This window comes from Thunnus maccoyii, chromosome 7 (assembly GCF_910596095.1).
Source record: "Thunnus maccoyii chromosome 7, fThuMac1.1, whole genome shotgun sequence".
In the NCBI taxonomy this organism is placed as follows: Eukaryota; Metazoa; Chordata; class Actinopteri; order Scombriformes; family Scombridae; genus Thunnus; species Thunnus maccoyii.
Window position 1 is genome coordinate 3,057,821 of NC_056539.1, and position 13,188 is coordinate 3,071,008.

The following is a 13,188-nucleotide window of genomic DNA, read 5'->3' on the forward strand; positions in this document are numbered from 1 at the left end:
TAAATTATATTTTCCACATACTTTCATAACAAATTTCCACATTTACACAAGCATAGCATGTCTAAATTGATGTAGTATCAATCTATATATTTTCCAACTTGTGCTAATTTTTAATAACATTATCATAATGAATACAAGGCTTTTTATTGTAGTGTTCTGATGCCAGGCCACCATGACAAACAGACCATGACACTCACTACAAGGATGATACATAGACATGAGTCACTGTTACTGTTACTGCTACTCGTCCTAATTCCAGACAGACAGGCAGACAGACAGTGTAAACCACTGCCCACTGACACAGACTAAAATCTCAGTAAAAGCAACAGCTTAATCCTCAACAGGAAACTATTAAAGCTCAGTTACACCCTAATGGAACTCTGTTTACTCTAGCGCTTAAATTTAATAACCCTCAATAAGAGAAAAGATGATGTCATTATTGTGGAATCATTAGGATGGTTGGGACTCGGGACTGAACTGTATGATCTAAACAGAGATCATACAAGTGAACATGACAGTGAAATTGAAGGACTTTAATAACAATTTTCACAGTTAAACCACATTATCATGTGAGAGCCAGCCAAAGTATCATTTGAAATTTTACAGTACTACTCCCTATACCCATACAATATCTGAGTTTCAGTACTGATAATACAAGGATGATTTCATTCTATTTCATTAAAAAAAAGAAGCCAAACGTGTCACATCTTACTTCATATATTGTCTAAAAACAAGTAGCTGTACAAGAACTTTGCCTTATAGGGACAGGCTCACAATTTTTCAAGTTTTCTTAAAAAAACAGTCAGGTGTCCATATGAACAGAGGTTTTCCTTCCTGTAATCACTCTTCCTGTTCATACTGACTATTAAAAGATCCCCTTCAAATGTGCTTTCAATGTAGGTGATGGGGGACAAAATCCCCTATCCATAAATCCACACAGTCATTTTGGGTAAAAATGCATTTAAAAGTTGATGTGTAGCTTATACCCAGCAAACATGGCCCTTTGGGACCCATGTGGGGCCACTGTGGGAATAAAATGCCCTGCAGGGGCAGCCCACTTTGGGCTGGGTGTGGGCTGTCCCACTGGGGCACCACCTGCATGTGCCCTGCATTTCACGCCGGTAATGGGGCCCACAGTGAGCTGCCCCTGCAAAGCTCATTTTTCTTCCTTCAGTGGCCCCACACAGGCCCCAAAGGGGCATGTTTGCTGGGATTAGGGTGAGAAAAACAATCAAAAGGCCTTCAGCAGATCAAAACTTTTAACAAACAGTGACAGGAACTACAGCCAATCAATTCTCTTCAAATAAAGTGACAAAAACCGATATGTTTCATACCACAAACACAGATTTAAATTTTACATTCCAGTCCTTTTGGTTAACTGCCTTGGGCCCCGCACGGACTATCCCACAGGGGGGCCTGTGTTGGTATTCTGTGGGCAAGCCCACAGTAGCTATCCCACAGGAAACCCTCATGGTGGCCCCAAAGGGCAAAACTGCTTTGGGCCCTGCACGGGCTAACCCACAGGGGGGTCTGTGTGGGAATTCTGTGGGCAAGCCCACAGTGGGTTTCCCACAAGAAACCCTCATGGTGGCCCCAAAAGGCAAAACTGCTGTGGGCCCCGCATGGGCCATCCAACAGTGGGGCCCATGTTGGATTTCTGTGGGTAAGCCCAAAGTGGGTTTCCCACAGAAAACCATGATGGGGGCCCACAAGGGCAAGACTGCTGTGGGCCCTGCACAGGCTATCCCACAGGGGGCCCATGTGGGTTTTCTGTGGACAAGTCCAGCGGTGGGCCTGCCCACAGAAAGCCCTCAGAGTTTTGCCCCAAAGGGCAAAACTGCTGTGGGCCCCGCATAGGCTTACCCACATGGGGTCCTTGTGGGATTAGTGTGGGTTTGCCCTGCCCACACTTCACCACAGTTAACCCACACATACCCACAGTGGGCCCACATGGGCATGTTTGCTGGGTATGAGGCTTCAGCAGTTAGTCATATCAAGTGGATATTTGCCACATTTACAGTCTTATTAGCATCAAATTCCCTCTTTGTGTTTTCTCAGACAGTGTTTCACTGTTGAGCTGCAGTGGAAGCAGTCCTGGCACCAGAGGAAAGTAACTGGTCGGGCATTTGGTTTGGTTATCAGTGACCGTGTTACCTGGTGACTTTCATGGGAATGTGTTATATCTTATGTTCAACACAGTATATATTTGTCTGGCACTTTTTCTTTTACAGTATGTAAATTAAATGGTGTCGCCAACAAGCATTCACATGTCCTCACTTATTTTTCTGAAATTAATCTTTTTAAATGGCTTACTTGAGAGGAAATGTTGAATCTCGTTGCAGTATCCACACTGACCAAACGCTGGGACTGGGAGGAAGTATAGTATCAAAAAGAAGGACATTGGCACTAAAAAGACTAACATTGAAAGATATCTACTTGATTTGACTCATTTGGACGCAGAAGCTTCATATTAACTTCAGATAAACTTTTAAATACATTTTTGCACAGAAGGAGGTGTGTGGATTTTGTTCCCCATCACTTACATTGTAAGTGCATTATGAAGGGATCTTCTAATGGTCAGTATGAACAGGAGGAATGATATTGGCGAGAAAAAACTTTTTTTTTGTTCATTTGAGCACCTGATTGTTGTTTAAGACAGACTTGAAAAATTTTGAATAAAAACTAGAAAATATTCACATTCAAGAAGCTGGAATCAGAGAATTTGGACTGTTTTTTCTAACAAAATGACTCAAAATGATTAATCAACTATTAAAATAGTTGCCCATTAATTTAATAGTTGGCAACTAATCGATTAATCAATTAATCATTGCAGCTGTAATGTGATCAAATAAATAAGCATAAGATAAGAAATCTGACCTGACACTCGCCGACAACTTTCAATACTTGATTTTTGTTTGTGCAAAATGTGTTCAATACCGAGGCCTATATTTGTGTTTGTATTTGCAGTTATACTGAATCAAATGTAGTGACATGTTAAAGGGTTCATCTAAATATTTATTTACTCAGAACTATTTTTGTTGTCAGGGAACGTTCAGTTAACATGTCATGTTCAGCAAAATATAGAATGTCTTCAGAGTTGCATCAGCTGATACACACATCATGTGCAATAAACCTAATTATAGCTGTATGTTGTCCATGAGTCTCATTAGGAGGATAAGTGTGTCTGTGTGCATGAGAGCATCTGTGAAATTATATAATCCAGCACCAGCACTTACGTCGGGAGCATTTTCTAACAGTGCAGCTGTACATACGAAGGAGCACACAAGACTAGCCCATTGTGTCCCTGTACTTGTGCACATTCTTCATTATAACAAGGTTAGAGAGAAGTGCTTCAGTTACAGTCTGGATCTTGCTTAAGGCTTTGCAGTAGCAACACAGATCTGTAGCAACAACAAGAGAGACACCTGAAATGCTTTCACAACATGAGAGGTGTAATGATTCACCAATAGGAATTGGAAATCGGTTTTAATGTTAAAGATTGGACTACATCCATACGTTGACCCCTGGATAGATCCATATGTACTATGAACTGCTCGATGTCCTGATTCTAAAGTTACGAATCGGTTGACTGGAGCTTTGCTGCTGATTCTACTTTAGTATAAACTAAGCTGCTGTGGAAGACTCACTGATCCATTACAAGTCATGTTACTTTCAAAATAATAATGACCACCTCTTATTCACTACAGCATCTCGCGTTGATCTTTTAGTGTTGTTTGTCACTGCGCGATTTGAGTCAACTGTGGATGTGATTTGCGCATAAACTGTCATAAAAATGATGATTACACTGTGTATGTATGTTACTATTTTACATAGATCATGATGAATTGTTCCTGTCTTGTGCCGCAACTCTGCAACATCAGCAGATTCATCAGCTAATGTTAAAGGAAGTTCAGCATTATATTTGTAAAGAGAAAGATGTGGAAGTTAAAATTCGTTGGAGACAGGATGAGATGTGTAATCTGGGGGTTAGTTGGGCAAGATGGCTATTGGACAGGAGAACTGTAAACAGACATGACCTTATCTATAATATCTGTATTTGATAGATTAAGAAAGAACTGTAATGCCCACTTAAGCAACCTCATCCTGTGTGTTGCACTGTCCTTCCTGTATAAGAAAAGAAATTCCGTTAAATTTTGACACTTCGGTCTCTACTGTTCAATGGTCATTACAAAGAAATTATTTTAATATAAACAGTTTACAGCATGTAAGGTTCTGCTAGGGTATGGCAACACCACTTGGACAAACCACTTATGACATTATGAAATGAGAATGGGATGTCTTTGAAATGCTGTTTTTATTATTATTATTATTATAATTATTATTATTATTATTTTACCTCAACAGCATGCTCATTGATTACCCATCTGAGCAGACACACAGAACTCTGTCCATTAATATTTTTTTTCATCTCCTTTTCTAGTTTCTTTGGCTCTAATTTGTGCCATTAGTGAAAATGGACTTCTGTATTTTTTATAATATTTTTTCATATTTCTCCCCCTCACTAACTACCAAAGGGACATGGGTGTGACTTCAGTTTATATTCATAATGTCAAATTGACATGTAATTCTGAAATGATACATTTGTCTTCCATTTTTTTTCCTGTTCCATAAAGTAACAAAAATACTTAGGATTCTCTGGTCTTTTAGGAAATATTATGCCACTTCTATAGAATTGGCTTATTTTAATTTATAATGGGAAATGAATTTGTAGGTCTTTTATCTCTAGGACATCTATTAGTTACATGCTGATAGTACATGGCTACACAAAATAGTGACCTTTTCCTCAGCTGTCACTTGCATAATACCCTGTGGAACATTTGAACTTCCTCTTTTTTACATTTGAGATTAACATTTAGGGATGTCTGCTAGGTACAGAAAACATAGTTTCTTCTTTGGCCTCAGGTTTCATAACTGTCTGTGTTTTGATATTGTTTGTGTTTGTTTAGCCATTCTTGTTCAGATCTAGTTCAGCGGAAGTTGCACAAAGTTGTGTAAATTCCCCACAAGTGATGCAAGACATTTAACAATGTTTAATTTGTCAACAATTAAAAATAAGAGAAATGGGCGTGAGTAGAGTTTGTCTCAGCCACATATAGTGGGGCTTTCAGCAGTATGCATTTAGTTTGAGATTTATTGACCTATAAAATTGTAGAGTACATCCAACAACCTTTTAGCATGTCTCTATGGGCTTGTGGTGGCATATAAATTATACATATACAATTATACAAGTTGACATGAAAAGGACCTGTCTTTATATATTTGCTTTGACCAGATTGATTTAGTTTTATGGCTACACCATCTCCAGGTTTAGTTTATCTGTAGCTAGAATATGTGCCATGCTATTTGAAGCATCTTACAAACTCCACAGTGTGTCACAGTTTGTGATTAGGGTTTAATATTTTCTGGGCATGTATCGGTAGCCTACTGGTTGAGGCGCATGCCACATAACCACAACATCTGCAGTTCAAATCCTGCAGTGGACTTTTGTTGCATGTCGCCAATCTAGCTCTACTTTCATTTCCTGTCATCTCTCCACTGTCCCTATAATAAAAACATAAAATGCCCCCGAAAAAGAACATTTTCTCTGAGGGATATAAATAAAGTTTGATTTTAAACATAGATTGCAGAATAATGTTATGATTTCATATTTGTCAAGTCATATTATGATATAAAAACAAATCTTTTGTAATCTTTTAGAAGGACAATGCCAACCATACAGAATCATGTGATGCTCTGTTTTTCAGAATATCCTCTAAATTACTTTCAATATGTCACATGCAACCGTGTCAAAGTGTTCCAACGGTTTGAGTTACAGGCCCCGCTGATATGGGCTATGAATGTCTTTGAGGACTGACTATCCAAAAATTGTGCACCATTATCCCAAAGAACAAGGACCATTAGGAACAGTTATAAACACTTGTGTTCAGATGTGGTCGGACAAGACATCGTACCAACTAGTTTGTTACAAGCAGACTCCAGCTTTTACTTGGGAATCATTAATAAGTTTTTGGTCATTTCAATAAACACTAATTTATTTAAAAATTGGCAAACCCCTCCCATCAGCAAATTCCATCGACCTTGGTCGTGTGGTCAATAAACGATTGATTGATTGATATGCACCATGGAAACACAGAGGCCTTACTAGTGTGACTAAAAAACATCTTAGCCTTTACTGAGATTTTAAATGCATCTCATTGTCTTCTTCAGCTGATGAAAGGATTCCATGTGGCTGAAAGCTCTAGAGATGGTTTTTTGTCAAAATACTATATCCAAAGTCAAGAATGAGTTTTCATGCTCAGAATCAAAATTTCATTTTTTTTAAATAACTAGATTACGCTGCTTCAATTTTGACTACTGTGTTTTTTAAATGTGTCACATGTCAGTTGCCCAAGTTTATCGGACTACAATAATAAATTGTGGTGTAACCCTTTAAGGCCCTTATCATTTTAGTCTTTATTGTGTTTAGAAATGCGTACACTAAATTATCAAACAAATGAGCAATTTATTACATTTGTATTCGCATTTGAATTACAAACTAATTCACATACAGTGCTTCCAGGTGTTTCTCCTGAGAGCAGGGGGCAGATTTCCCCAGAATTCCTGGGTACTTATTTTTGTTCATAATAAAATGAGCATTATTTGTGGTCTCTCTGGCCAAATCAACACACTCCTTTTTCATAAGACTTTTTCTTTTTGCTAGTTTGTCTTTATTGGGTAGCATTTTTATATACTATCCAGCTATTACACATATTTTCTTCAAAATATAGGATAAGAAAGATCTATGCTCCTCACCATGGGCACCTGATTATGTTTTAAAATGGGGGAGAAAAAAAACAAATTTCCTGCATTGGATTAAGTCAAGAAACTGCCCTAGTCTAGATTGAGAGTGCTATGAAAACCAAGAATGTATTAAGAACAGTATATAATAGAAGGATGGCTATTTCATATTTGAAATTATATTTATAAAAAACATTATGTAGCCTAAAATGGTAGTAGGTTGCAGGCTGCTAGGCAATCTTCGAGGTCAAACAAGGACAAACAATTTATATAAATCCAAACAGCCTTACAACACATCACAATGTGATTTGGATAATTAAACTGTGTTAATCAATACTGAACCTGAGGGTTGCTATTCACAATACTCACTAGGCCATCTTCAAAGTCTAATAATTGCAACAAAATATGAACAATTTGGATGAAGGAAATGGCTTCACAACTAACCTAAAAAACTATTATTGGGAATCATGAAAAGGTTTCAGAGCGATAGAGACACAGAATGTCTATAGTGACTCACTCTTACACCTGCCTGTGTACACATGGTGCGAGAGGAGAGGGAGAAGAGCCACTGAATGAGATTACTCTGAGCAGCATGCATGGGAATAAATTACAATATAATAGATATGTGTATATTTCTGGCATCCCCCCTGATGGTCTGAATAACTCACTGCTGCATGGTGCTGCTGTTGTGCTGTGCTGCTCTGTCTTGTCTGTCTGTGCGCTGTCCTCTTTTCGTGCAAAATTATCAGTTATGAATTTGTTTTTTGTTGCATGAGAAAATGGATGTGTGGTGTGAGAGAGTGTGAAAAGTGTCAATTGCCTGAGTCTCATGGCCAATGCGGAAGAATTGGCAGCCTTGGTTAAGGTATCACCAGAGTGATTAAAATTGATCCTGAGGGAAACATGAATGTCTTTATCAAATCTCATGGCAATCTATCCAAAAGTTGCTGACACATTTTGTTTAAACCCACAAATGTTAACCTGCTGGTGGTGCTAAAAGAAAAGTAAGGAGATCACCAGAGTGATTAGGTCACATATTGATCTTCTGGGCACCATGAATGTAAAAAAAAAAAAGTCATTAAAAAACACGGCAATACATCCAATAGTTGTTGAGATATTTTAGTCTGTAGCAAAGTGGTGGACTGACCAACAGACCAACATTGCAATCCATAGAGCCACAAAAGTTGACTCCCTCTGAACGGAAGGAATCCAACAAAATTGGTTAAGCAAATCAAGACATTTGCACATGAATGTTTGGTTTCCTGATGATTGGAAAAGTGATTAGGTTTTGATGATTGAACATGAAGATAAGGATGCATTTATCAATTTAGAGGAAGCAAAAGAAAATATAATGGATGGAATGGTGAACATGGGCTGTTAACTCATTCTAAAAGTCCAGTACATTGTTTTTATCTTGTTTTTGGTTGCTGCTGTTATGGTGAGCATATACGGTAAATGAGCTGCATCCTGTAGGAGTGCCAAATGGCTTAAATGCGTGAAAAGTAAACTGGATAGATGGGTGTGATTGCAACAAAGAAACAAGGAAGTCATTTTATTATTTCTTCTCTATCCACAGTAAAGCATCCAAGTTTCCCTTGTTCTTTTGTAATAGTACCACATTTGTCCATTGGGAGACAAATCCTGATGAAGTCTGATCTCACTGCTCATTCAATACACCCACAAACCACTCTCTTCTCAGTGAGGGTGGTATTATTGCTGTGCCAAGATTGAAAAGCCATTATTAGTGTTTTTATGTTGTCATTAGCCAGTTAGTGGGTCCAAATGGGCAACATTAGCTAAGCACAGCATAGACTGGCTTTTCACTCATATATTTATTGCTGGTTACTAATTTATTAATTTGTTTGTCATCCTGCAAAGAGTCTCCATCAGATGCAGGCCCCTTTGACCTGAGTACAACAACACTGGATAGATGAATAAATGAATGGCTTATTGGGGCAAATTCTGCAGGAGGGGTTTCATTATGATTTTGTCTGTGTTAGAAATCACCTCATTCTTTCCTCTTTTTCTGCAGACACATCATGACTGAGCTGATTGAAACCGAGAGGCTGTATGTGGAGGAGCTGCAAAGCATCATGGAGGTACAGTATGTCTCTTCCTAAAGGATTTTGTCAACCATTTCACAATGCATCATGGCTCACTTACAGTCAAAATAGCTGCGACTTTGCAGTTCTAAGTTGGATTAGCCTCTTTCTGGAGAATTCTCCAATAAACAATCTTTGATCTTTGCTCTTGATACTGTTTAATTTCCATCTTATTACAACTCGGATTATTTTAATACTTCTAGCCATTGTACTCACCGAGTTAATTACCGAGATGTGGGAACACCATCAGGCAGGTTATGAATATCATCAATATTTACTTAACAACTACCTGGACTACCTTGAGGTACCATGCACGTCACAATTGTGTGTGCACATAATTTTCCTGTGTACCGAGGAATGCTTATCGCATTTTGGGTGTGCTCACTTTTTATCTCCAAGAAAAGTGGTTTAGATGTACTGTTACCTTGTTAACAATCTGTCTGATTGTGTGACTGCTCATGTTTTGCACCCTGTCAGACTTAGTTTTAGTTGTCATTGTGTTCCCAGGTCTCAGCTATTACTTCGGTGAGTACAATGTTGTCATAATGTTATAGAAACAGTTAAACTACAAAAATGAGATCCAAATTTAAATAAACCTGTTTAGGTGACACTCCATGATCTTCACATGTGAATTAAGTAGACAATATATTGTATATTACAGTTAGAAAGAGCTAGAAATGATCAAAGTAACATTTTACACTAAAGGACAATTCCAGGTATCTGTAATTGAATATACTCAATCTGTAATTGAATATGCCACTTTTTAATTCTACTCCACTGTGTACTCATGCTATGTAAAGCTTACACAGTATGAGTAATATAATGCAATGTTGATAATATAATGCAGTGGTATATATTGAACTACCCAACAGCATGTGAAGTAGGCAAAATTAGCTCCATTATGATTAGCTATGACACTGAAAGTCTGTTTACCAAAAATATGATATAGAATAACTATCTGATATGGACTATTCCAAATTATGAGTACTTTTACCTCTCATACATATCTGCATTTTCCTGATAATATTTATATACTTTTACATAAATAACATTTCAATCCAGGACGGTAACTTTTAATGGAGTATTTTGCAGACTTTTTGTTAAAACTTTACAGTCTCCAAACCCAATCTGAGATTACTCAGGTAATGTCTTAGAGCCACAGAAGACATCATACAACATTGCTCACAGGCTGAGTAGTTCCCCCCCATCACATGTAACTGACTTTGACATGTAAAATCAGCAAAATGCCCCAAATCAGAATACCCTGTACCAACTGCAAGAGATGCATCAACAACATTTATAAGGTTCTTCATAGAAGAAGTCCAAGCCATTTTATACAGTTCTTAAAACAGAACTGAACTTAAAGGATGAGTTCACAATTTTCAAGTCTGCCTTAAAACAACAGTCAGGTACCCAAATGGACTTTGAAACAACAGTTTTTCTTGCCATAATCATTCCTAAGTGATGGAGGACAAAATCCACAGTCCTCCTTCAGAAAATGTATTTAGAAGTTTATCTGAAGCTAATATGAAGCTTCAACATCCAAATGAGTCAAATCAAGTAGATATCTTTCAACGTAACAGTCTTTTTAGTGCCAAATTCCCTCTTTTTGTTACAATTCTTCCACCGCAGCTCAACAGTGAAATGCTGTCAGAGGAAACACAAAGAGGGAATCTGATGCTAAAAAGACTGTAAATGTGGCAGATATCCACTTGATATAACTAACTCAGACTGCTGAAGCGTCATATAAGCTTCACAGTCATTTAGTGCAAAAATGCATTTGCACTAAATGACTGTGTGGACACACTGTGGATTTTGGCTCCCATCACTTACACTGAAAGCACATTTGAAGGAGATCTTTTAATAGCCAGTATGAACAGGAGGAATGATTACAGCGAGGAAAACCTCTTTCACTGTTCATATGGACACCTGACACATTTGAAAAATTGTAAAGCTATCCTTTAATGCTCTAACTATAGGTGTACACTGTATATCCATGTTGTTAAAGAGCTCTCACAGAGGCCATGCTGTCATACAGTAACTCATACTGATGCATAATGCTAATCTTTAAATTTCATCCAATACAGACAGCCAGTATAATCTGTTACGTTTATTAGTGATCATTAGATATACACCATATGGAGTGATGAGTCAAAAAATATAATTCAGATGCACTTTAGTTCCTCCTCATTAAATAAATGTTGCGTTGTTTTACGGATGATAGAAGAGAACCCAATGTGTCGTCTTTGATTTCTGACCTCGACACAGCTCTTGGTATTGGATTTGATCATTTCAGCAGGTGCAGTCTGAATGCAAATAGTCTCCAATCCAGATATCCAATAGCACTATGACTATTGGTGTATCTCTGAGTTCATTAACCACATTGATTGCCATTCAGTAGAAAGAACACATCATTTGTTCTTCTCATAAATCCAACCTCCAGCTTCCTGTCAGTGTATGAACGTCATATGATCTCTTGGATTGAATATGTCCAGTCAATTTTCTACAGAACTACACACCTACGAGTGGTTGAACTCCATCAGGAAGACATTGATTCTGACTGTACATTATATTGATCACATCAAACACAGCATGGTGTGTTAGTGTATAGTAGTCTATTTTTCATTCTCATCACCCACATGCGTCCATCTCTGGATTGTCTTTGACACTGCAGATGTGGAGACATTAAGAATCTCTGGTAGTCTGTTTCAGGTTGAAATGATTAGCGGTGATGTTTTGCTGCCCTGCTGGTTTATTTATGGCTAATTTTTCTATTTGCTTTCTTTTTCTTCCTCAATGTGTCATCTTTCTACCCTCCTCCTCTCCCTCCTCCTCCCCAGGGTTATTTTGCAGAGCTTGATAACTCAGAGCTCAGCCACCTCATCCCCCCGTCCCTAGAGAACAAGAGAGATGTGCTGTTTGGTAACCTGCCACAGATATATGAATTTCACAACAGGTAGGCGGAATGCATTTTGTACATTGCACTGCCATATACTCTGTATCCTGGAAGCTGAGCACAAGATAACATGGCATTGAGAAACCACTCTATCCTAGATAAAGGACAAAGCTATGAGACAAAGATGCTAGATTATTTTTACTTTTTATGCATAAAAGGTAGGAATAGCCTTGATCCTGGTCTGAGTCCTTTCATAATGGATATCTGCCTATACTGAGTCTGATCTGATACGTATTTTTATATAAATGACACAGCTGCTCAGTGCTACATTTACATTTATTCCTTTGGCAGATGCTTTTGTCCTAAGCAATGTACAATAATTTTAAATTGTTACATTATATACATATCAGCTCATATCAGCATATCAGCATGATCTCATAAGTCACAACTCAGTGTGCTAAAGTATTTTTTTTAACATTCACACACTCTGATTTTCACTCGCATTTGCAGCAAAATGCTGCACTGCAGAGTCCAGCTGTAGAGAGCAGCGCTACTACAGGTGGACAAAACACACAGAAAGTACAGTAAAGAAAGGATCAGATAGGATCACTGATGTCACTAAAAGTTTAATCAGTACTTTCTGACTTCCCTACTGTGTCTGCGTCTCTCAGTCACAAGCTCATTGGTTCCTACTGAAGATCTAGATTGTCAAAACCAGGTCACAAATGTGTATTTACTTTTTTCCTAAACCAGCTGGTCATTGTAGCTTATATCAAACGTTACCCAGACAGGAGAAAATAGTGTATATGTTGGGGACTATTTTCAGCTGTGGATGAATCCACATTTGATGCTGTAGTGAGTATTTTTGGCAGCAGGAAGGTGTGTGTGGAATTGAGTTAAAATAAATTATAGTGTGTGTATTCATAGTAATGAAGGAACATGTCAACCAGTGTAACAGTGACGTGTTTTTAATAGTTTTTACCCTCATTTGCCACACATAATAGCATAAAACCTGTAGTTTAGCTCAATTTAATTTCACATCAGTGAGATTAAAATGAATCTGTGTGTAGTTGGAAAGAACTAACTGGAAACATTTGATAGCATAGAAATAACTTTTACTGATCTCCTGCATAAAATTGATGATGTTAAATCAGATTTGGAAAACAGCTCAGCAATGGTAATGTATCCCTTCCATAAGGTTAAGTTGGTATGTGACAATTCAAAACACAACCAAAGAGTTGATTCAGCACCTGTCTTAACGGTGTCAACAAAAGTCTAAAAGAATGTAAAGTCCAAAAAGGTAGAATGTGTGATTAGAATATTGGATTGTATGAGATTGTGTGTGTGTCCAACTGTATATCAGTAGTTTCAAAGTACTGTAAGCCCAAAATC

At 37.8% G+C, this 13,188-nt stretch overlaps 1 protein-coding gene across 12 annotated transcripts in view; it reads left to right on the forward strand.

The window, feature by feature from the left end:
* Positions 1-13,188, forward strand: part of mcf2l2 (MCF.2 cell line derived transforming sequence-like 2) — a 157,936-nt gene that overhangs the window by 87,497 nt on the left and 57,251 nt on the right. For all 12 annotated transcript variants that reach the window (XM_042415841.1, XM_042415842.1, XM_042415847.1 and 9 more), the window contains 2 exons: positions 8,831-8,897; positions 11,741-11,856. In XM_042415841.1, coding sequence (XP_042271775.1) covers positions 8,831-8,897; positions 11,741-11,856 — 183 coding nt within the window. The remainder of the gene's footprint in view (positions 1-8,830; positions 8,898-11,740; positions 11,857-13,188) is intronic.